The 25,288-nt window shown below is 53.1% G+C and overlaps 1 protein-coding gene and 1 non-coding gene across 5 annotated transcripts in view; one reads left to right on the top strand and one right to left on the bottom strand.

Moving 5' to 3' along the window:
- LOC109455821 (uncharacterized) overlaps positions 1-25,288 on the bottom strand; it is a 77,137-nt gene that overhangs the window by 49,113 nt on the left and 2,736 nt on the right. The gene's annotated exons all lie outside the window — the stretch shown is intronic.
- On the top strand, positions 867-23,491 carry TNS4 (tensin 4). Its single transcript, XM_074320001.1, has 13 exons — positions 867-2,523; positions 6,079-6,605; positions 12,132-12,555; positions 13,620-14,044; positions 16,089-16,175; positions 16,485-16,610; positions 17,778-17,870; positions 17,974-18,051; positions 19,064-19,135; positions 20,001-20,169; positions 20,834-20,902; positions 21,154-21,180; positions 21,663-23,491. The coding sequence occupies exons 2-13, from the start codon at positions 6,179-6,181 to the stop codon at positions 21,802-21,804; spliced, it is 2,139 nt and encodes a 712-aa protein (XP_074176102.1). The 5' UTR covers positions 867-2,523; positions 6,079-6,178; the 3' UTR covers positions 21,805-23,491.

Below are 25,288 nucleotides of genomic sequence, written 5' to 3'. Positions count from 1 at the left end.
ATTTTGAATAAAGTAATGGGTTCTCTACAACGAAGAGGCCCTGTTAGAAACTACGTTTGTTGTTTGTTAGTTAGTTTGATTGATTGATTGATTTTACCTCTTCTTTAGAGAAAGAAGAGCGGGATACATCAAAATTTAGGCTGGGGCAAAAAAAAAAAAAAAATGTCCTAGGAATCCTTAGTTTTCGGAGGGGAGGGTAGATGAAGGACAAGGTGCCCCCATCGGCCAGGGAAATGCTGTATTCTGAGGTTGGAAAGAAATGCTGTCAATAGGCCTATATCTAGTAAAGAGATTGAATCAATAATTAATAACCTTCCAAAGCAGAAAGCACCAGGCTCAGATGGGTTCACTGGTGAATTCTAACCAACATTAAGGAAGAAATTATACCCACACTATAATCCCCTTCAGAAGGTAGACACAGAGGGAGCACTCCCCAACTCATCTTATGAGGCCAGCGTTACCTGAATTACCAAAACCAAAGACATTACAAGAAAACTACATACCAATTGTCCCATAAGCATAGATGCAAAAACCTTCACAAAATATTAGCAAATTGAGCCCAACGATGTATAAAAGTGATACAGCGTGACCAAGTGGGATTTATCCCAGGTATGCAAGGCTGGTTCAACATTCGAAATCAATTAATATATCGTGTTTCCCCAACAATAAGACCTAGCTGGACAATCAGCTCTAATGCGTCTTTTGGAGCAAAAATTAATATAAGACCCGGTCTTATATTAATTTTAATATAAGACCGGGTTTTATATAATGACCGGGTCTTATATTAATAAGGTCTTATTGTCAGGGAAACACGGTCCTCCATCACATCAACAGGCTAAAGAAGAAAAATCACACGATCATATCCATAGATGCAGAAAGAAATCCTGCCGTACCCCTTGGGGAGGCTGATCAAATCGGGGGAGGGAGGGGGAAGGTGGGGAAAGTAGAGGGAGGTAGGGAGAGAGGCAGGGTGGGGAGAGGGTAGGTAGGCAGAGTCTGTGGGGCAGCTGAGACAGTAACCAATGTTCCTGAGACCAGCTTAAGGTGAGGGAAGTAGCCAAATGTGAACCAAAAAGCCAAACCTGCCAAGAAAGACTGTAACCCTCAGGCACAGGATCGTAAGGCTGGGGTGAACTGCTCCAAAGGCTGTCCTCAGTGCCACCCGCAAGGAGGCAGCCAGGGCTAACCCCAGAACCACCACAATCCTGGCGCAGCACTTCCTGGAACCTGCGCCTTCCACCTGAGAAACTCAGCAGCTGCCCCCAACCCCTTCTATGTGCAATGCGCCCCAGCTGGTGGCTGCATCCACCCCAAGGGAGAAGCGCCATTTTTTTCATTCAAAGTCACAACTGCTCACCAAGCCATGAGCCAGCTGGGCTGCATGGCACCCGGAGCTGCCTTTTAAGGTCACCATCAGGAAGGAACGAGCACCTTTTTACAATCTTGCACAGCTTTCCTTGCTGGCCTCTCATGCTTCATCTTGCCTCTGAGAAGCCACAGGGCATCAAAACCTTTAAGGTCAGAAGCCCTTCCACTGAACATAATTGGGGTACAGAGCAGCCCCCCCACCCAAGATGAGGCACTGCTGGACTCACCATGAGTCTGGCTTCCTCACTTCAGACCAACCTGCCCAGGTGGGGCTCAGCTCTGCCACAAATGTCCCTCCCCCCACCATGGCTAGATGTCCCCTCACAACACGCTGGGACCCCTGGCACAGAACAGGGAGGAAGAAGGAATGCTGGACTTCTGCACTCCCTCCTGTTGCTCTCATATTAACTTCCACCCTGATACACAGACCAGACCATGCAGAGGGATAGTCCAGGGGGTGAATGAATGAAGAGAAGCAAGGATGCAAGCCCCTTCTCAAAGCCCCCCAGACATTCAGAGCTTCCCCTCCTTTTAGAAGCCCCATTCCCAGACTAAGAAGAAAAAGAAGACAAGATCTGTACCTAGTCTTAATTCCAATGGGCCCCTCCCCTGTGCTGCCATGGCTGACCCAGCCCAGACCACACAGGACGGGGCTCTGCGAAGGGTCTCATGCCCAATGGCATCCTTTCCCAAGGCCAAGGCCATCACTCTCTTCCAGCTCTGGAACCCACAATCCCTCCCCTGGCTGGCACATGGTGACACGAATGCCCACAGCTGGGATACCTTGGTCCTAACAGGTCCCTGGCCAAGCAGGGTTCCCCTGAGCACAAGGTGCATGAGGAGGCGGGGTGTGGGCAAGCAAAGAATTGGGGAGCCCCTCACATACACAGTGGGCCCCAGCCACCTCCCACTGCTGCCCTTCCCTTTGCCTGGTCCAGCCCTACCTGAGCCGTCCAGACCCAGAAGGGGTGGGGCCTGCCCACTGTTGGCCATGGGGTAGGGCCCCTAGGGGAGGAGGGAGGGTAACAGGGCGGGTGCTCTTAAGGCGGGTCTGAAGGTGAACTGTGTCTCTCCTTACTCTTCACCTGGTCTCTGAGCTGTCTTGATCCCAGGAGCCAGGAGTGAACACAGCAGCCTGCCTCCCCTGTACGCCAGGTAGGTGCCTTTATTCTTTAAAGAGGAGAGAGGGAGACTCAGCACCGCACCTTCCCTGACCCCTGGCTCATTTAACCCTTTGTCCTTGGCTTCTCCACCTCTCCTGGGGCTCTGGGCTCAGAGTGAAGGTAGAGAGAAATGGGAAAGAGGCTGGACGAGATGAGAGAGATGGTCTCAGGGCCACAGCTCCCGGAGTTCAGCATTTTGAAGGAGTAAATCTGCAGCCCTCGATGTACAGATGAGACAACCAAGGTCCAGGCTTGCCTGAGATCACAGAGACTTGGGGAGGAAATGGGCACAGAACCCAGGCTTCCTGCCTCCTGGCCCGCCCCAAGCCCCTGTGCTGGGTCCCTCAGAGGCCGGGGGGAATCCAGAGGTGGGGGCCGTGGCTGGGGACCTTCACTGGTCCTGTAGGTCCCTGCTGTCCCTGGGTCTGGGTGGAGGGAATGGGACAAACAGAAGCCACTCTTTAAGGATGGGGGTGAGGTGGGGTTGGGCTATTGAGGCAAGGGGCTTTTGGGGACACTCAGGCTTCACCCTCTCCCACCTACGTCCTCTGCTGACCTGGGCTTGTAGGAGGGAAAAGAGGTTTACGGTGAAGAGAGAAGAGAATTTGCCAAGGTAGCAGGATCCTCCTATCTTCAGAGCCTTGGGAACAAAGAGAGTGAGTCAAACCTGAAGGGAGAGTCGGTGAAAGAGACCAATAAATAGGGCAGAGCTGGCGGGAGTCCTCCTGCCCACTATACAGCCTCAGCACACACACACACACACACACACACACACACACACACACACACAGTCCTCAGCCCCAGGGGTCCTCCCCTCCTCCTTACAGCAGGAAAAAAAGAGCAAGTAAGTACACTGGTTGGGGCAGGGTGTCCAGGAACAAAGAGTGAGCCCAGGCCCTGCCCTGGGAGTCCAGGGTGATTCGGGGAGAGTTAAAAGCGAGAAGAGTTGGAAGAGCTCTCCCAGGCCTGTCCCACTGGTTCCAGAATCCCAGGAGGCGAAGAGGTAGAAGGGCTCCTAAATCTACGAAGCACAGGATGCGGGACTGTGGGGCCACGAGCGGGTGCAAGTCCCCATCTCACCACTGGGTTCATGGGTTATACGACCTTGGGCAAATCCTTCACCTCTCTAGCCCCACAGTGAGAATACGCGCCTCACAGAACCACTGAGAAAATGAAATGAGTAAGTTTTAAGTATCTGTTATTATCATATCCCCATTATACAGATGGGACACTTGAGGCCCTGAGAGGAAAGGACACTTGCCCAGGGTGGCACCAAAGCAGTTTCCAAATCAGTAAAAGGGACCCTGGGTTCTGGTCCTGGGGGGAGACCCAGACCCCCAGCGTGCTTCCTAAAGTCAGTAAGTTCAGGCTCCTCTAGGCCCAGTCGAAAACCCTGTAGGGTGCATGGAGATTCTGCCCCAGAAAACCCTGGCCTCTTGGAGCATGTGAGGGAAAAGCCACAGCTCCGTGTCCTCAGCTGCCCCCAGGAAGGAGCTCGGAGGCCTGTTCCCTTCCACTGCCATTTATAGACACGATTCAAGAGGCTAGGACGCGCCGCCCCCCTCTAGGACCTGGCCAAGAAGAAGTCTGGCAGGGGCCTCCAGGAGCTGAGGGGGAAAACAGGGGCCTGGCTTTTCTCACTAACTTACTGTGCAACCTTGTGCAAAGCACCCTCTCTGGACCTCAGGTGTGAACTCAATGTGGTATAAGGAGGTAAGAGTCCAAAGTCCCACAGCCTGGGTTTGAATCCCAGCTATACCACTTTGCTGGGTGTGCAGCCCATGCAGATTTCTTCACCTATCTAAGTCTCAGTATATTCATCCATAAAATGGGCTGGTACTAAGGGTATAGTACTTCCTAGGGTTGTGAGAGCAGAGTTACCATATGTAACGTACACAGGTCAGCACCTGGCATATGGTGAATGCTCCGTAAATGGGAGCTATTATTATTTATTCTTAAGAAGGTGTTATACTCAATATGAACCCTTATTTCTAAGTAGTATTTAGAATTGTCCAACTGCTTTCACGAGCAGCCCCTCCTTGGTTCCACATCATTCTCTGGGAGAGTACAGGGCAGGCATTCTTATTCCCATCTCACAGATGAGGAAACTAAGGCTCAGAGTTACACCTTAAGCAGTTGTTTGAGCTGAGAATTGAATGTGACCCTTTAGACTCTAGAGTCCATATTCAATTCATGTGCCCCAGACTGCTCTCAGTGCCTTTTCCAGCACTGGGGAAGGTCTGACTCTAAAGCAGGATGTGATGGAGGCGTCTTGGGAAAAGAGAGAAGTGGAGTGGGGAGTGTTGGGGGGCAAGTGGTGAGACTCAGGACAGGCAGTGACGGTGTGACCAGCGTGTCCCAGCTCCTTAGTTTGCTTGGTAGCCTCAGTCCCAGAACCTCTGACCTCCGACCCAGCCCCACCTGTAAGAAACTATTAACATGTGGCCTTAAGGTGAGACATCAGGAAGAACTTTCCAGAGTAAGGGAAATAAGGAAGATGAGGCATCTCTTTCCCAAATGAGCCCCAGGGAGTGAATATCATGATGATGTCACTCCCCGGCTCCAAATTGTTCTGTGACTCCCCTCGCCCTCACAGTTGAGACAGCGCTACTGAGCCCAGCCTACAGAGCACAGCAGGGTCTGGCCAGTCTGCCTCCCCATCCTATCCTTTCCCCCATCCACCCCAGGTGTTCTCTGTTTCCCAGATGCTCAATAATGCCTTCTGGTCTCTCCTATAAGCCAGGCCTCAGAACACACCTGCCTCCTCGCCCTTACCTGCCTTGCGTAGCCAGCTCCTGCTTTTCCTTCTTATCTCCCTTTACATACCCCTTCTTCCAGGAAGTTCTCCCTGACCTCTCCATCAGTGCCTACAGAGTCCCCTCTGCTTCCCCTCTTCCCTGGTGACACTGTTGAGGATTGTTCACCTGCTTATTTGTCTGTTTCACCAACTGGCCCACATGGACTAGCAGCTCAGAGCAAGGGCCTTGACTTCAGGTAGCCTCGGGTCCAGTCCAGCTCTGATACTTGTTGGCCTCTCGCCCTTGGACAAGTTACTTACCTCTCTGTCTCCATGCTCACATTGTAAAACAGAATAATAATAGTATCTACCTCATAATGTTGTTATGAGGGTTTTAAAAGACTTTATTTGTAAATACCAGTGCTTATGTGCACAGTAATTACTCAATAAATATTAGCTATTATGTATTTAATAAATAAGGCTGGAACATAGTAAACATTCAGTAAACTTCTATGGAAGTTATTTTATTTAACAATCACTTGCATAATACTTAGTATGTGCCAGGCGCTGTTCAAAGCATGTTACAAATATTAACTCATTTTATAGATAAGGAAACTGAAGGTCAGAGAAGTTAATTAATTTGCCCAACGTTATACAGCTAGTAAGTGGTGGAGCCAGGACGCAAACCCAGGCAGACTGGCTCCAGTATCCATGCTTTTAAATGAATGAATAAATATGCCTTTGTTTGGGGGAGGGGAGGCAGGGGCTTCATCTACAAGTTACTCAGTTCCCACCCCTGGCCTCTTTCAGGTCCTGAGAGCTCCTGCTTGGCAAGTGACATCTCTGGGATATAAGTGAGGCTGATTGGAAGCCAGAGGGTCACTGCCCCCACCAGGTCACTGCCCCCACCATGTCGCAGGTGATGTCCAGCCCGTTATTGGCAGGAGGCCATGCAGTCGGCTTGGCTTCCTGTGAGGAACCCAGGAGGGTCCTGCACCCAGCACCCAGCCCCAGCCTGCCACCCCAGTATCCTTACTACACCACAGAAGGCTGGGGAACCCAGGCCCTGATGGCCCCCACACCTCCCAACAGGCTCCAACAGGCCCCACAGGCTGGAGCCAAAGCCAGCTGCCTCCTGCGGTCTCCTGGTGAGCAAGTCTCAGGGGCCCTGGAGGCCCTGGACTCCTACATTGACTTCTCCCTGGAGAGTCTCAACCAGATGATCCTGGAACTGGACCCCACCTTCCAGCTGCTCCCCACAGGGCCTGGTGGCCCCCGGGCTGAGCCCACCCAGAGTACGACCTCACGGAGGAAGAAAGAGGAGCCTGAAGCCTTAGGTAAGGGCCTGGGGCACAGCGCCAGGAGTGGGGCAGGGGACAGTGTCCTGGTGGGAGATGCTGTGCAGCCTTAAACAAGTTACTTAACCTCTCTTTGCTCTGCTATATAAAAGAGATAAATACAAATTTCCCTCACTATCCACTTCTATTTGGTTCCCGGTTTGGAAAGTGATGGGTACCTATTTTATGTGATTTTCCAGGGAATTCAAGTAAGCTAATATACATAACATAAATTGTATACAATGCGACGCATATAAATAAGAGCTCGATAAATGTGGGGTCCCTGAACCTTGCTGTTCTATGAAGTCTCTCTTTAGGGCCTAACCTGGGCCTCTTGAAATTTTTGTAGGATTTCTGTCTGGACCTCTGTCCCTGTTTAAGGGAGTATCTCTCTGGGGAGGCCCAAGCTGGAAGTAACGGGGTTGGAGAGATGCAGAACTCAGTCTATTGAAGGAGGTAACCCTGCTGTGTTTAAGCAGTGGTATGCTAGTATGTTCAGCAACTGGCTCCCTGGTGGGGTGGGCGGAGCCCTGATCTGAGGCATCTGCCAGTGTCCACAGTGTAAAGTCTCCCACCATCACCAATTTCAAGCACCAACACGATGTCACTGAACGTGGCACTGGAAACAGATACACAGTAGCAGGCCATTACATAGCATTCACACTCTACCAATATAACAGATAGAAATCACCTCAAGAGTATAGATAATAAGATAAGTATAGTAAAAAGATAAAAGTAAAATCATTGGGATGTGACGAATTTTGAGTCTTTATTACTTTTGTATTTAATATAAGTTATTTCATTGTAAGTTTATCTAATGTAATTTTTAATAATGGCTGAGTTTAGTTCCAACCTGGACAAAATCCTGGAAATGTAACAAGCAACTCTCACGAGCTGTTCCAAGCCAAGTCCAGTACACCACTGAATCCTAAGGGATCTAGAAATTCCTACATCTGCCTTCAGTTTCCCAAGCAAAGAGTTTTAAGTATACTCTGAGGATGAGGATTAGGGAGCCCATTAGACAGGCTGGAAGACTGAGGCTTCCAGGGGTTTAAACAATCGGAGTGGGTCAGGGGGCGTGGTTAGAATTAGAGACAGGATCCATGAGAATTTCTGCTTATCGAGTACTTATTATATCCCGACACCGTGCTGATCGCTTTATAGTAGAACCTTTCATCCTCCCAATCCCCCACGAGATGACTATGTTATCCATGGTTTACAGATGAAAAACTAAGGTTAATGGACTTGAGTAAGGAGCCAGTCTAGCCTAATGACTGGAGTTGGGCAAACCTTATGCAAGCTGTTTACTTCACTTCTTTGTGTCTCAGATTCCTCATCTGTAAAATATAAATGAGTTCTTACCTCAAAGGGTGTTGCAGGGATGAAAAGAAATAACACTTGTCGGGTGTTTATCACAAATCCTGGCACAGTGTGAGCCATTATAAGTGGCGGCTGTTTTATTAAACACTGGGGTTGCATTTAGAACCAGCCCTAGGGTAGATTCAGGCTCTGGAGTAAAAGCGAGCCCAATACCCAGGTCCTTTGGCGCCTGGGCTCCTGGCCTGCCTTCTGCTCCTTTCACTGAGCGTGGCCTGCCAGGCCTGTTAAAAGAAATGCCTCCAGCCCTCAAGAGTCTTCCTGCTTCTTCAGGCCAGTCCTGGACATGCCTCTGCAGGGAAGGTGGCTGGGGCCTAATTACCACTGGCAGGGCTTTAATGTTCATACCCCAAGGCAGGGGTTCCACACTCAAGGCCAGCGGGGGCGAGACCAGTCTCTGGGGAGCGCCCACACAGATGGGTGGGGACGTTGACAATCAGGCCCTTCCTCCAAGGGCCAGATGGGCAGTAGCCTGTTCTCAGATGCCCCGGGCACAACCTGCCATCATGCAGATGTGTCCACCTGGCTCGTGACACGGGGGCGGGAGGGAGCAGCAATGGTCGGAGGGTCCTGAAGAAGCAGCCTAGCTCTGCCCTAGCCCTTTTGTTTTAAATCCTCTCCTCTGACCTTCACTTGGATACTTGCAATGCCTGGGAGCTCACTACCTCCCGAGTCAGCCCAGCCAGGTCTGCTCCCTGTTAGGAAGCTCTTCAATCACTAAGGAGAATGAGGGCCTGCAAGCCTTCGTGCTGAGCTGCACTTTGCTCTACATCTCAGCTTCTCAGAACCCTCCCCTCAGACCATGGCTGCTGGTGACAGGGCAAGCTCTCCCCGGCCCCGTGGTGGTGTAACTAGTTCTGGGCACCATGGTGAGTTTTCAACCAGCCACGTGTATTCCATGTAGAGGACCCCCTCCCCCTTTGCTCTCTCATCCTTCCACCTTCTGGGGTGTTGAAGAGAAGACATTCTATAATTTTGGTGTTACCAGATATTCACTGTTTCTCTTTCCTAACTTGGCAACATTAAAAATGAAGCATTGGCGATCCTACGTTGATTCCTCCCCTGAATATATACAGATAGGTTTTTGTGATACAGGATCCCCGCATCTACCCTGTGAAGGAAATAGTGGTAACCTCATTTTACAAATGAGAAAAATGGAGACTCAGGGAAGGGAAGCGATGACCGTCACACAACTAATGTGTCGTGGGTCAGACCTCAAAGCCCACGCTTCTGGCTCCAACGTCCACGTCCTTGCTTTTCTCCTTCCTTGGAGCTAGTTTGCTACCCTCCAGGGCTGCACAGAATAAATCTGTTGGGAAGAAGCTGGGGACCCTCTTCTGAGGCCCCACCTCCCCAGCGCTCAAAAACTTCTCCCCAGCTTCCTTGCCTCTGCCTCTTGCTTACTTTCCTTCAGACTTATGGGGAAGGGCCGGGGTGGGGGTGGAGATGTCCCCGTTCCACAGGGCACATGTTGCTCCTAGAAGCACACACCATATCCCTTTCTTTATCCTCTCCTCCACCCCTCCCCATCTTTGGAATAGGCCCCCACATTTCATTTTCCAGCAGTTTCTGCCAGGCAAGGCTGTTTGCCAACCCCAAGTGAAGGGTGTCTAATAACTCTCTCTCTCTGCCCCACCCACATGACCTCCCCCCCACCCCATCGCCCAGCCTGGTGCTGGTGGCTGCATCCACCAAGCACTGCTCAGACTTGCCCCACGGGCCTGTAAACAGTGACTGACTACACCAGGTGATGGTATAGTCCAGCCACATCCACCTCAGAACAGCAGTGGGAAGTGACTCACAGCTCCAGGACTCCTTCTGCACCCCCACCCCACCACACCCCTGCTTACCAAGCAAAGCCTTTGATGGATGTGTGGGTGACCCACTGAGGAGGGGACCCAGAACTTCACCAGGCCAAGACACCCTCCCCAAAGCAGCCCAGCACCTTCTCACGGGACAAGGCCTTGGGAAAGTGTCCCAAGGAGCCCCTCTTCCTGGAAAAGACCCCCAACCAGAGCATAAGAACAGGAGTCAGATTCCTCCACTCCCTGGCTGTGTGGCATTGGATAACTCACTTAGCCTTCCTGTGACTTTTTTCTCATCTATGCTCTGGAATTAATAATATTTCCTTCTTCAAGAGTTATCGTGAGGGCTAAATGAGCTAATACAGGTAACATGTTTGTAACAGTGCTGGCACACAGCGCTCAATAAATACCAGCCTTTATTAAAAATTGTGCAATAAATGTTAGCTCCACTCCCACATTTCTCTGAGCCTCAGTTTCCTCCTCCATAAAAGCAACGCCTACTGGCATTGGGCATAAGGGCTGTTGTAAAGCTTGAAAGGATTACGGTTGTAAATGCTATAAAGTCCTATAAAAATAGAAGTTGTGCTTGCCAACCTTCCAGAAGAATCCACCCCATTCCAAGACCTCTTTTCTTTCAGAACCCACAGTCCATTATGCCAAATATTCTCCCCTTTCCCTCAGCAGTGGGACCCATAGCCGTCTGGCCAACACTGCCCCCAAAAGCAGGCAGGTAGGAGATGCTCCTGCAAGCCCACCCTGGGCCGGACTCCAGGCTCCATTTTTCCGTGTATTTCATCCTCACTTCAACCGTGGGAGGTTGGTTTTAGATTCCCACTTTGCAGATGAGGAAACTGAGCTTCAGAATGGTTAGGAAAATTACCCGATGCCTCTTGGCGGGAAAGTGGCAAAGCCAGGATTCACACCCAGGTTTGTCTGACAACAAAGCCAGGCTTGTTCCTTGCTGGAGCAGTAAGCCCAGGTCAGCCTGCCAGCCTCACCCCCCAATCTGATGCAATCCTCCACCCCCACCCTGGCCCAAGCAGGCTCAGACAGAGGCAGTAACCTTGAGCAGAGCCAGAAGGCCCTACCCAGGAGCGGGCTGGGGCAGGCAAGGACTCCACAATCACAGTAGGCGGGAAGATGGTGTATGTGCCAGAGCCCAAGGGGTTGGGAGGCCAGCAGACAGGAGCTGAGGGTGCAGTTTCCCCACTGACTCTGTCCCAGTTTCCATCTTGGGAAGCCAGAGGCAGAACTCAACCCTCCAGAAGCGAGCAGCTGGGTACCCAGACCTCCCACCACCTTTGCTGGAACAGCACCAAGGACAGCTCCCTGCCCCCAGGCGGGTAGTGTCCTTCTTCACAATGGGGAGAACCCCAGGGCGCCCCAGTCCAGGGGGGAGCAAGGTCTGGGGACAAGAGTGCTGGGTGCCCCCACTGGGGAATGGAAAGCGCATTGGAGTGAGTCAGCAGCCTGGGTCGTATTTGATAACTAATCTCTGTGCACCAGATACAGTCGGGACCAGGCCAGGCCCACAGCTCAGTAATTCGGCAAGCCCTGCCTCAGGGAGCTTCCACTCTAAAGCAGAGTTCTCAAACTCTAAAGTGGACCCAGGTCACCAAACAAACAACCTGAGGCCTGCGCCCACCCAAGAGATTCTGATCTAACTGACATGGGCTGGACCCTGGGCGTTAGAACTTTTAAAATCTCATTGGGTGATTCAGTGTGCAACCAAGCTCGAGAAGGCCTGCCTTCATTGTAGGCCTGTACATAGAAAAGCTTTTACACCGCTGAGTAATAGAGGCATCAGAAGATGTGACTGGCATATCTGTTAAGCAGCCATTTCAACCTGGGGAGCAGGGGCAGACACAAAGGACAGAATCTCCCAGTTTTAAAGGGCTTGCTATGTGTCAGGTGTGGTACTGAACCCCCTGCATTCATCTCATTTCATCCTTACTGTAACACCAAGAGGCTGGGTATAGTCACCCCCATTTTATAGGTACGGAAACAGAGGCTCTAGCTGATGAAGTTATTTGGCCAAGCTCTCAGATCGTAAGTGACGAGCCAGATCTGAAACCCATGTTTTTCTGACTCCAAGGCCTTTATTCATTCCACTGCATCTCCCCAACTAAAGGAAGTTATCCCAAAGAGGGGGACTTTGGAACTGGGCCCTGAAGGTGGAGCTAGAGGCTAATCCAGATTCCAACGAGCGTCTCCTCTCTGAACCTCAGTTTCCTGGTCTATATAAAACAGGGGGGACCAGATGATCTTGAGGACCCTTCCAGGATTCCCATCCTGTGACTCCAGGCTCCCGGGTTTCACCAATGATCTGCTTCTCTCCCCAAAGATATAAAGTACATCGAGGTGACTTCTACCAGATCAAGGTGTCATGATGGTCCCCAGCGCTGCTCCAGCCCGACTGTCACCCCGCCCTTCGGCTCCCCACGCAGTGGCGGCCTCCTCCTTTCCAGAGATGTCCCTCGAGAGACTAGAAGCAGCAGTGAGAGCCTCATCTTCTCCGGGAACCAGGGCAGGGGGCACCAGCGCCCACATCCCCCATCTGGAGCTCCCTCCTCTCGTCCCCCACCCTCTCCTAGCATCTCCATCCCTTGCATGGGGAGCAAGGCCTCGAGCCCCCATGGCTTGGGTTCCCCACTAGTGCCTTCTCCAGGCTTGGAGAAGGGGCTGGGGGGCCTGGCCCCACCGCGAGGCAGCAGGGTCTCCGTGCTGTCAGCCAGCCCAGCGTCTGATGTCAGCTACGTGTTCGGAAGGTAGGTCACTCCTACTATAGCTTCTGATGTTGTCTCCACAGCACACACACACACACACACACACACTAAAATATTAAAGGGGCACCCTTCTGTGTATGAGCAAAATCTGAACATGCACCAAAAATAAAAGAGTGGATGTTCTCATTTATGCCATTTGGACCTCAAGCTTTCCTCAAATGTTTAGAATATGATTCAATATACAAAAATCTTGACTTTTACCTACGTCTTGGAAAAAGAACTAGTATATTAATGAGGCCCACCTGTATCCTTTCCAGCCCTCATACAACCCATTTCAAGGAAGGAGTTTCTTAAAAAAAAACTAAAAAAAACTCATAAAATAAGGCTGAAATAGAATTGGGGGGGGCGGGAGCGGGGGCTGGGATAAACCATTTAAGAAAGAAAAGCCTCCTTCCTCTTTGTTGCTGGCAAAACCCAGCAGAAAGGAGGTGAACCTGCCTGGTAAAATTTACAATCGCCCAACCCAGTTCTCTGCACACCTCAGAATAGAGCAGCCCACATGCCCATTCTGCCCAGGAAGACCAAACCACAGGACCTCTGCCCCCCACACCAACTCCAAAGCCACTGTGCCAAGGCAGTCCCTGGCAAGGAAACTGGGATCCCACAGCCATGCCCATTGGCACGGGCCTCTGAGCTCAGGGAGAAGTCTGGCTGGATGCAGAGCTGGCCTCCTCCTCCTCCAGCTGGGGAATTCCCTCTGCATCAGAGTGGACGTGGCCCAGCCCAGGTCCAGCCTGCGTGCAGGGCGCTTGGGAGTGATGGGGACTCAGGCACATCTGCCTTACCAGAAACTCAGAGAATCGGTCCAGACTAAGCCCACATGACTTGCAGGGGGTCAGCCCATTGGCTAGTTTAATTGACCAAAGACTCTACAGTGCAGGGACATCTCTGTACCCTTCAGCACCCCTGGGGTATCAGGTGGGTGATGGGAGGTGGAGTACGTGGTATCTTACCCAGATCACTAAAGCACAGTGCCTGGCTCTGGCCCCTGCGTTCCCACTCCAACAGCCTAACGCCCTGTCTACCTTGTGCTCTCCACCCTGCAGCAGCCAATCCCTCATCCACTCCAGCATCTCCAGCCAACAGTCATCTTCTAGGTCCTTGGAAAGCCCAGCCAGCTCTTCCTCCAGCCTCCAGAGCCTTGGCCCAATGTCCCTGTGTACGAGAGCCAGTGACATCCAGGTCCCCAGCAACCCCACCCCAAGCATGGGCCAGCCCACAGCAACCTACTCCCCACCACTGGCCAAGGAGCATGCCAGCAGCTGCCCACCGTCCATCGCCAACTCCATGGTGGACATACCCATCGTCCTGATCAACGGCTGCCCAGAACCAGCATCTCCCCCGTCTCAGCGGACCCCAGCGCACCAGGACTTTGTCCAACCTGGGGCTGCTTCTGTCAGTCACCCTTGTCCAGCCACCAGCAGCCACAGCCAGACCTTGCCAGATGCCTCTCCCACCACATCTCTGGAGGGTACGTTGTAAGCCAATGCTTCAAGCATTGTAAGGTTTGGCTAGGGGAAATAGACAAAGCACCAGTGGGTTTCTGCAACAGCCAGTCAACACATTGATTGAGGACCTACTGTGTGCCAAGCCCTGTGCCAGGTAGTAGCGACACAGAGATGTAAACTGTCTAGACAGAGAGACCAAAACGAAGAATCACGATAGAGTAGGACAAACACAGTTGCTGGGGCCACAGAGGAAGGAGAGAACCTTTTAGTCTGGAGAACCTGGAAGGCTCCTCAGAGGAAGTCACCTCTTCCCTGGATCAGGAAAGTAGATTAAAAGGCCATGCCCAGAGCAGGAGAGGAAGGGCATCCCCCATAGAGGGAACAGAGTCCACGGTCACCAAGGTATGGAGCACATGGCATGTTCAGAAAATGACTGGAACGTCGGGTGTGGGGTGAGGTCATTGAGAGTCATTTGGGGCCAGTGTGTGAAAGGCCTTGAACCCCAAGTTGAAGAGTAGATTTTACCTTTTAGGCAACAGGAGACCATCAGATTGTCTCAAACAGGAGAGCGATGGGGTCAGAGGTTCAACCTCAATAGACCACTCTGCATGGCAGATGAATTGCAGGGCCTGGCCCAGCAGCAAGAGCCGTTTTTATTTGGTTCTGTTTGGGTTTTTATCATGAAACGGTTCAGACAAGCCAAAACGGGGCCTGAACCAGGGCGGGGCAGGGGCGCGGAGGAGAGAGGACAGAGCCAGGAGACCCTCGGGATATGGAAGCAGCAGGCTTCATGACTAACTCCTGAGAGGGAAAGGGAGAGGGAGAGTCAGTCATAACTGACGTTGGTGGATGATGCGCAGACAGCGGGGGAGGACAGGGTGATGGAGACAATGCATTCCGATTCAGACAGCTGAAAACCACAACAAAGCAAACACCCTCCTTCCTGAAGTCTGTGACTGCAGGCGTCCAAAAGAGCAAAACCAACCCCAACCCAATGCAGTAAACACAGAGGCTAATTAAGCCTTCGCCCACTGCCCCTCCCTTTGCTCCTCTCCAGAGAGCAGAGCTCCACAGACATCAGGGTGACTCCTGGGAGGTTGGGGTGGGGGGGTGAAAGGCTGACTCTGGCCCCCTGCTCGCTCCCACTCACAAAGCCACATCAAGGCAAGCGAGAGAAACGACTTGACACGTCTGCCTTTGAATCCGCCCTGACCGTTTCCCTAGGACAAACCATTTGCAGATTTCAGTACAGATTTTCTGAGTTACTCTCAACTGGCCACAACACACCTTTTCAAGATGCTGAAATTAAGAACTACTGCTCTTTGCTTTAGGGACCTGAAAAAGGGGCATGTTGGCATCTCAGCGGGCACATTTCCTTAGTCTGATGATATTCCCATCCTGGTTTGGGGATGCCCGAAGATATCATTAATCATACCCTGGGATCTTTTCAGATTCTGCCTAATATTCCCACGACAAAATTAATCGTAACTTCAGAGGTTATCAGAGCGTTACAGACCCTCAGAGGATTTTTTATTTCACTCAGGCCCCTGTGGGCTTCAGGGACGAAACCATTGCCCCAAATCAGAGTCAAGAATCCCCTCTCCTGACCTGTGAGCACATACTCTTCTCCCCCGATCTGCTGTTTTCCTTTCCTTGGCCTTTTCTTTCATTTTCTTTTCGAAACTGAATCTACCCCTAAGGAACTCATAGGATTAAGGGGATGATAGTGTGAAATCAAACAAATGATGCATCTCAGCCTCCCTTCTTTATCTCTTATTTCAGGCCCCACCAGGGGGATTTGAGAAACTGTTTCTCATTAAACTGAGATTTTTTAATCTATTTGTTTCTGATTCATTACCAAGGATAAAAGGGGACACTCCTAAGTCCTAGATATGCCAAGCCCTGGAATTCTTCTGTTGCATTTTGTTTCTTTAGGTCGTTGTAGATACAATGGGGCTGGGCTAGGAGATGGTAGGTTGAATGGGACTCCTGGGCAGGGGGGTGGGGAGAGTCTCTCAGCTCCCCTCTGTCCAGCCTATAGGGACTCCCTTCTCTGTCTGTCTCTAGGTCCCACGAGAGACATGCAACCCACCATGAAGTTTGTGATGGACACCTCTAAATACTGGTTCAAGCCAAGCATCACCCGAGAGCAAGGTAAAAGCGCTGTACTTCAGGGGACAAGTGATCCAGGAATCAGGTCTGGGTCCTGCAGTCGAGGCCCTGGGTCATGGCAGAGGAGGGAATGGCAAATGGAAGGCCCAGGGAAGGGGGGTGTCCTGCCGACCTCATGACACGAGGAAATAGGGGCTGCAGCAGGAATGGTGGAGATTAGACAATAGAAAGAACTTTCTAGGAACAAAAGGTGATTCTGTAACATCTGCTCTATGAAGACCCTATGCGGATAGGGGAACGGAGGGTGTCCAGGTGGGGTGGTAACTGTCTCTGACTTAAGGATTTTTTCAGCAATCGAGCTGCTGAGGAAGGAGAAGCCAGGGGCTTTTGTTGTGAGGGACAGCACTTCATACCACGGCTCCTTCGGCCTTGCCTTGAAGGTGCAGGAGGCTCCCGCGCCTGCCCGGAACCTGTCAGGTATGCATCTCTCTCTGTCCTCAGTCAAGGCCTCTCCGAGGCAACGGGGTGTGGTGGGTTCTAGTCCCTGTTCTGCCAACGGCTTGAGGGATGACCTTCGGCCAGGCCCATAACGACTCCTGGGAGGAGGGTCCACATCAGCGCTCTCCCAGCTCTCCTCTCGCACCAAGATTCTGTGAAAAGCTCCTTTCACAGTAAGCCTGAGCTGCAGCCACCTGCCCGAGTCCCAAAATTCCCTGGGAGGAAGGTCACAGCCCCTCTCCAGGATGCTCTCTTCTGGGTGCCCACCTCTCTCCAGACCAGATTTATTTTGAGGGAACCTAATGTAAAAACATGTGTGTGCTAGCTTATCACGTGTGTGATAGCTCATCACATGTGTGTGTGACAGCTCGTCACATGCTTTCCTGTGGTCTCACACATGCAATGCACATCTGTGGGGCGTCCACCCTGCCCCAGGTACTGTGGAAGGATCTGGGGCACCTCACTAGGGACAGAGATAAAGACAGGTCATTATAGTCTGAGGTACCTGAGTCACAGCTCCCCACTAAACCCCAGGATGGCAGCTCTCGTGCAACAAATGGATGAGGCAACCAAAGCACCAAGAGTTAGCAGATAACCCCCTGGAGCGAGTAAGTCACAGAGCGAGGATGAAAACCCAACCTCAAGCTCTCTACCCTGTGCCTCTCGGTCTAAATAAGAAAGCGACCTCTGGGGCAGTGTTGCTTGTCAAGGAAGTCTTGCCAACGAGCCGAAAGAGAGGAGGAAGCTGTGGGCTGGTGATGAAGGGCCAGAGAGCATTGTTCCCCCTCCCAGGCCAGCCTGGCTCTGGCAGGGACCAGCTAGTAGAGAAAATAGCACCTTGGAGCGGGTGGGTAGGGAGAGAGAGAAACCAGGAGGAAGAGTTGAGATTTGATATAAACAGTCATTGGGAACCATCTCTGAGAGCTCTTGCGACGAAGAGAAAGGTTTCCTAAAGGGAGAATTACTGGACACAGAAGGCTTTGAGCAAAAGTGTGGGCACCTCTTTTGTGGGAGGCCTGCAGCCCCACCCCGAGGCAGGAGGATGGACAAGCTCATCTCTGGATGGACCCGGAGAAGGCGGCTCAGGTGGCTAACCCTGGGCTCTGGAGCACCTAGCCACATGCACTGTCTTCTTTCTTTGTCCAGGCGAGGACAGCAGTGACCTTATACGCCACTTCCTCATTGAGTCTTCCGCCAAAGGGGTGCATCTCAAAGGAGCAGATGAGGAGCCCTACTTTGGTAAGCCGCTCCTGCAGCCTCGGCCCCTGGGTGAACCAGGCCCTCCTGGGCTGGGAGGTGGTGTGGGAAGGCCTTCTCACACAGGACTGCCTGTTCCCTGCAGGGAGCCTCTCTGCCTTCGTGTGCCAGCATTCCATCATGGCCCTGGCCCTGCCCTGCAAACTCAGCATCCCGAAGAAAGGTGGGTCTGGGCCCCAAGGAGGCAACAAACACCCAGCGGGTCCATTTGTTCTCACTAGAAAGGCTCCTAGTGGTCAAGTCTCACCTTCTTTATGGATTATTTTAGTGCCACAATTAAACGTGCATGCTCAAGGGTCTGGCAACATCTCGCCTTCCTAGCTGTGAGAATTCGAGAATGCCAACCAATCCAAGCCTCAGTTTCCTCATCTGTGAAATGGGGACAGCCATCATCATACCTACTTACAGGACTGGTGTGGGGATTAAATGAGATAAGTCAGGCCAGGCTCTGAGCACAGTGTCTGGCACGGAGCAGTTGTCTGACAAACAGTAGCCTTCTTTGAGAGGAAAAAAGGAGCCCTAAATCAGCCAGTTTGGCGAGGTTTGGTTTCTTTCCTTCCAGGTCCAATGTTTACTGGGCTTGCCCTCATTCATTCATGCCTCACTACAACCCTGTGATGTAGATGTTGCTGCTATATACCCATTTCCCAGATAAGAAGAGGGTTCGAGGTGTTAAGTATCTCAGCCAAAGGCACACAGAGTCAGACCTCACGCCCAGATCAGGAAGCCCCATCCGGAGCTCCCAGCACAGCCACACCGTGGGTGTGCAGGAGGAGCAGTGAGGGGGTTTCTGGGACCGGAGGCAGGACAGGGGAGCCCCTGATTGAGTGATGGCGAGAGCCTCCCTACTCTCTGCAGAGAAAGTCCTGGGGTTGGGGGCGGAGATCCAAAGGAAGTGAGGCGGTCAGGGCCCTCTGCAGGAGTCAGGGGCTGGAGACGTGAGGAGGGGAAGGGGGGGTCAGAAGGCTTGCAAGCCGGGCCCTGGGGAGCCCAAAGTGGCCCCGTTTGCCTGATCTCGGTAATCACACCTGGTTTCTCAGCCCAGGCACTTCCTGAAGGCAGGGGCTGAGGTGGGAAATGTGCAAAGGGATTCATGTTAAGGGATTCCTATGAGATGGGTCCATTCACTCCCCCCCCCCGCCCCCTCGGGGGCCTGTTCCTTTACTTTGGCTCAGAATTGGGAGGTGGAGACGGAACCTCAGACCCCTCTGCAGACGGCCGGACCTCCTGCCTGAAGAAATCTGCGGGTGAGTGGTCCAGGGGAAGCTCCAGGCTTGGCTGTGTCCCTGGAGGACACGTCCCAGCCCCGTGCCCGAGCCACACACATGCATGCCCACGAGTGTTCCCCATGCTTCTCCTTCTTCACCTTTAACAAGGTGCCACATTCCTCCCCCTCCCTGTAAAGCAGGAGACACAGGATGCAGGCAGGGTGCCAAGGGGAAAAAGAGGAGGGGGGTGGCGAGGTTGACACCCCACACTGCACACACATGGGTACACATGGACGTGCTAGGGTCTCCCTGGATCTGAAGTACCTGCTCGAGAGGCGGTCTCTGGGTCTGGGATCCGCTGTGGGGTGTCAGGTCTGAGTGCTGGGCATGTTTACAAGGGACCTGTTTTCCTCTTAACCTCCCGAGGCCAGGCACAGGTCAGCACCGTCTAAGTGACAGCTCGTTCTCTGAGCCCCTGAGCACATCAGCCCCCTCCCCGTTCTCGTCTTCTTCCCCTTCTCTCAACAATGAGGCAGGGCCCCAAGGGTGGGTGGTGGTGGAGGCAGCACCAGCCATGGGTCTGAACAGAAGAAAGTGTTGCCTGCCTGCCCCTGCATACGGGGCACTGTCCCCTCCTTTGTCCCACCCTGGAGGGCCAGGGACTAGGGCAATGCAAAGCAACAGACGACCCCAAAGACCTCTGGGGTTGGCCCCAAATGGCAGTCACCCATCACCCACACACTCGCTGCCTGCCTGCTGACTCAAAGAGGAACCCCACTGGATTCCTGAAGAAGGAAGGCTGCCCCATCCCCGGGCTCTGGGCAGAGGAAGGACCAGGGCCTGGGGGACCCTGCCCGACCTGTGAGTCCTGGCAAGGCCCCAGCGCGGTGTCTGCTTCCCACAGGCTGCCATGCCCTGTACCTGAGCTCCGTGAGCGTGGAGACCCTGACGGGAGCCCTGGCTGTGCAGAAGGCCATCTCGGCTACATTGGAGAGGGACGTCCTCCCCACACCCACCGTGGTCCACTTCAAAGTCACGGAACAGGGCATCACCCTGACGGATGTGCAGAGGAAGTAAGGACTTCCCTTGCCCTGGGGCTGCAGGGCTGGGCAGGGGGAGCTGGAGGGGGTGGCCGAGACAGCTACGGATCAGTGAGGAAGGCAGAGTTCAGTGTCCTGGACCCAAACGGCCCAGCAATGTGCTGAGTGACTCCAGGCAAGTGCTCTGCCCTCTCAAGCTTCACTCCAGTGACCTTCTGCCAAAGTCCCCCCTCACTGTGACTGACGGAGATGGAATCAACCAGTATTCACTGGACACTGATTAAGTCCACTCCCGGTGATATAGCAGCACATCTTCTGTCAGCCAGAGTCTGGCTGACCACGGGGACGTGTGGAATGAGGCCATCCCTTCCCTGGGCTCAGAGATTCAGTCCAGCCTGGTTCTAAGCGGGAGGAATAACAGACGACTACGACGTCACTTCTATCCTCAAATAGTTGAATGACATGGTGGACGGGGAGGGGCTAGAAAACCCCAATGTGTAGGACACATGGCAGATACACTCATGAACGGAGAGAAGTGTTAACATATAACCCAGGGCACCGGTGGGAAAGGTCACGGCAGGCTGTTAGGGACCCATCTGGGAGGCGTCTTGGAAGATTCGGGGCTAGAGATGATGGAGGCGGGTATGACCCTGGGACGGGCTCTCACCAGCTCCCCTTCTCTCCTGCCTCCTCCCAGGGTATTTTTCCGGCGCCATTACCCCCTCACCACCCTCCGCTTCTGTGGCATGGACCCTGAGCAACGGAAGTAAGTTCAAGCCTGGGCCAAACTAAGAAAGCTGTCCAAGGCCTAGCTGCCCAGTGAGGTTTCCTGCTGGCTCTGGGGTTGGGATCACAGACAGAACCTGGGAACCTCAAGGGACCAGGAGCAACAAAAGGAGGGGGTGGCCATGGTGGGGGTGGGAACACAGCTCACCATGCTCCCCTCTGTTCAGCCAGAGTCCGGTGGAATGGAGCAAAGCCTCAGTACTCACTATTGCCCATGTTCCTTCCCCACAGGTGGCAGAAGTACTGCAAGCCCTCCTGGTAAGGCCTTCCTGTCTATTCAGTCAGTCTCCATAAGAAGTCTCCCTGAGGCAGGGCCCCTGACCCAACATGGGGACAGAGTTAGGGAAGGAGGGAGGCCCCATTCTGACCCTGAGAGCCCATGGTTTAGATGGGGACAGCACAGGGAGCCTCCAGTCTGATAGGGGAGGCACAGGCTCTAACCTCAAAAAGCCTTAAGCTGTAGGGAGGCCAAGACACATCCCTGTATTCCCCAATCTGATGGGGGACACACGGGTCCTGTCCAGGAGGCCCCATTCCAAAGGAGGAAAACTCTGATCATGAACTCAAGGGTCTCCCCGTCTGATAGGGGAGGCACATGCCCTCCCTCTCAGAGAGCTCGCCTTATAATGAGAAGCTGGAGCCACTTGGCTAGGAAAGGGGCCAGGAGTTTCTGTGGGCTCAGTTACCCCCTTTCAGCCCAGTAACTGCTGCCCCTCACTCAGGCTGCTCTCTCCCACCAGGATCTTTGGGTTTGTGGCCAAGAGCCAGACCGAATCACAGGAGAATGTGTGCCACCTGTTCGCGGAGTATGACACAGCCCAGCCAGCCTCACAGGTCATCAGCCTGGTGGGTGCTCTGCTGCAGGACACAGAACGGATGTAGGGGTGCTTCCTGCACACCTGCCCAGATATTCCAAGGAGCTTGCTCAGAAACCCCGCCTCCACCCCCTGAAAAGGGGCCTGTGGCCTCACAAATGAACCAATGTACTAGACTGACGGCGAACAGTACTGAGTTGAAACCCTCGAACCCATATGACCTTCAGCAGTGACTTTCCTCCAGTCCCCGCCGAGCCTCAGTTTCCTCAGGCATAAAAAGAAGCCAACAGAGAGGATCAGCTGTTCTTCTCAAACATTGGTGGGCCTCTGACCAGGCTCCCTGTGATTCTGAAGCGCACCCACACCTGAGGACCCCTACATGGAAGCAACTTCCAAGGACCCCTGACGCCATCAGCCTGGACACTAGTGACACAGGAGCCTGAGCTAAAGACCTGTGACCCTGTTTCACGGCAAACAGCAGGTGCTGGGTTGGGACCCAAGGGGCTCTGGCCCAAAGTTGGCCTGGAAGCAGATGGTATCCAAGGATTGAGGACCAAAGGAGAGTTGGACTGACTCCCTTTCCCTCCATACCTGTTTCTTTCTCCACTTCCCTGGCAGCTTCTTGGGCAGCTGTTCCCAGAATAAAGTTGAATCCCCTGCTCTGGATTCTTCAGGCTAACGTGGCCTTGCTTGTTGGAGCAGCTTAGCAACGGAGAACTGGCCCCCACGGTCAGAGACAACCCAGCTGTCCTTGTATTCTTGATGTCTAATCCCCTCCATTGCAAATGAGTGTCAGTCCCAGTTTTTCTTTTATTTTTCTGGTAAGCAAGTGTCTTCAGCTGGTGTCACAGCTGCCCTAGTGTTGTTGCTTGTATAACCCACACCTGGGTAGGGGCAGAGAGAGCCTTGCTCTGCAGGGCAGACACCAGGGCTGGTTGTCTGCTTCTGCCTCAGCTCCTGCCTTGCTGAGTCCCTGCTCCCTGTCCCCCCAACACACACATACACACACACACACACACACACACACACATCTCTCTCTCACACACACACCCCCACACACGCCTTCTATAGTGGTGTGGTGTCAACTACCCTTACAGTCACTCGAGGGCAGCAGAGAGTCAGGAATGCAAACAGGCTGCCACGCCAGGAGGCTTGTAGGCTTCTGGGGTGTCCTTCCCACCCCACCCCCCCAGAAGCTGGAATAGTTTCTCGCAGGCCTGGGGTCCTAAGGAGACCACACCATGAAGGCAGAATGGGAGGCTCAGAGAAGAAGCCCACTTTTGCTCCGTGAGGAACAAGTGCCTGCCCCCTCCCAGCTGCAGGCCCTGCCAGAGCATCGTTATGTTTGGCCAAAGCTGGGCCTGATGGATTAGGATTTCAACCCAGGAAACCAAACTGAACTGAAGCGGCCCTGGGCTGGCGGGACCGGTTAAGACCAACCTACCCAGCCTGTGGTTGGGCACTGGCCCACCCCTGCAGACTGCAGACTGCTAGAAAGCTTCTCAAGGTCACAGTCCGGGGGCTGGCGGAGGGCCCTCCATAGACCCATGGGTGCCTTCGTTGCTCCCATGACAAAACATAAAGTTCCTGTCTCTGTACAACAGTTGGTTCTGAGGCATTCAAGGCTGTCCCCTCAGAGAGGGAGAAGGGGTCCCCTCAGAGACGGGACCTGAGTTGGCAGGTGGTGGCTGTCTTAGAGAAGGCGACATGTGCCACATACCCTCCCACAGCCTGGCCGCAGCCATGCAGTCTCCACTGGCTTCCACTTCAGAAACCATCACTTAAACACGCTGTCCCTCCCCACCCCTCCCCCATATCTGACACCTGTTCTTCATGACCTCTTCCCTGCCACTCTGCCAGGAAGACAGAGGGGCCGGATTTCCCATGTCCTTTCCAGGAGGCAAAGGAAGTCTGTGTGGCACCCCTGGTGGGTTCCAAGGTCTCCCTCGTGCTCCCTGAAGGGCAAGGAGAGGCAAGTGAACCTTGAGCAGCCGGCAGGAGTCTGGAAGAGTCCTTGAACCCAGATGAGCCTTGAGCTATCAGCTCAGCCCTAGAGAACCACACAATGGCCCATCATTCCACCCAAGGCCTGAGGAGTTCTATTCCGGCCCCCGGCACTGCCAGGCCAAGCCTTGGCAAGCGGTACCAGAGGGGACTGTAGGGGGCATTCGCTTTCCTAAAGCGCCTTAGGAAGCAGAGAGCTGCTGATTCCACTTGGGCTGAGCTAAGGCACCCAGTGGCAGGGGCTGCCCTGGAAGGCCTGTAAATGGACCCAGCCCACAGCCTCCACTAGCCCCTGCCTCCTCTCCCTCTACCAAACTGCTGTTCCAGCCCCTAACCCCTACCCGCTCAGCCTGGCCATGGACAGAGTCTGTGGAAGCCAATAATCTCTGCTGCATTTGCAGTCCCCTCCACCCCCACCCTTTCCTCCAGGAAGATTTAACAGAGAACTTGACTTGGACTTTTGCTGCCTGGCAGAGCAGCCAGCCCAGCAAGGGTGGGAGGGTTGGAGGGCAGAGGGGAGGAAGGACAGCCACCAAGCCAGGAGCTAGGAGGGGAGGGCTCCTTACATCCATACAGGGACGCCCAGGCATTTTCTTTCCAGGAGCTTCCAGGCCTGGCCCTTGTTCTTAAGCCTCCCTCCCGAGTATCCCCTCCAATGTTACTTCTCTCAACTTTCCATCTCTCCCCATCCCTTTCTGCATCCGTCTCTCTGCGCACACACACACACCACCCACCCAATCCTCCCTCACTTCCCCTCTCCCAGTTTCTCTCTCCCTCATCATCTTTCTCTTCCTCATACCTTCTCCACCCACCTATTCCCAAACCTATCCTCTCCTTCTTTACAGAAAAATCTTCCCTCTCACTCTTTTCCCATTTAATTGCCTTGCCCCTTTGTTCCAAGTGGCTGAACTCACAGCGAAGCCCAACTGCTGCTGGAGCTGATGAAAAGGGCGGGGGGCAGCCTCCTGCACTGCCAACCAGTTTTCAGTACTCAGATTCCCATGCCCCCTGAACCCTGCCTCGTCTCAGGCTGCAGAGTGACCTCCCATCTGACCACCTCCCCCACACATCTCCCACAGAGCACCAAGTTTGTTCACCCCAGCTGTTTCGTCCTCCTCGGGCCCATAACTCTCCTGTCATCCAATAGGCTGAGGGCTTGGAACGGGGGCAGGGCTGGGGGTTCCCAACCCAGAGATCAACAGCTTGATTCCTCCAACAAATGTTTTCTGGTGACATACTGAGCCAGGAAAACACGTAAATACAACAGTGTTATAACAGAGGTTTGTAAGTGCCATGCAGGGCTGGCAGGAAGGGCAGAAACAGGGAAGATAGACTTTACCCATTTGGAAGGAATGAGGGCCATATTACCAAGGAGGTAACATTTGAGTTGGGTCTTCAAGGATGAATAGGAGTTTAGCATGCAAAGAAGGGGAGAAACTAACTTTTATTGGAGGGGGGGTTCCTATGTGCTACATGCAGTATGAGACACGTTATATATGTATAATCCCATTTTAAAGATTGGAAAACTGCCTAAAAAGAGAGGCTCT

This window comes from Rhinolophus sinicus, linkage group LG15 (genome assembly GCF_036562045.2).
Source record: "Rhinolophus sinicus isolate RSC01 linkage group LG15, ASM3656204v1, whole genome shotgun sequence".
NCBI classification, from domain to species: domain Eukaryota; kingdom Metazoa; phylum Chordata; class Mammalia; order Chiroptera; family Rhinolophidae; genus Rhinolophus; species Rhinolophus sinicus.
The sequence above is the reverse complement of the archived record's forward strand: the minus strand, read 5'-3'. Positions and strand labels throughout refer to the sequence as shown.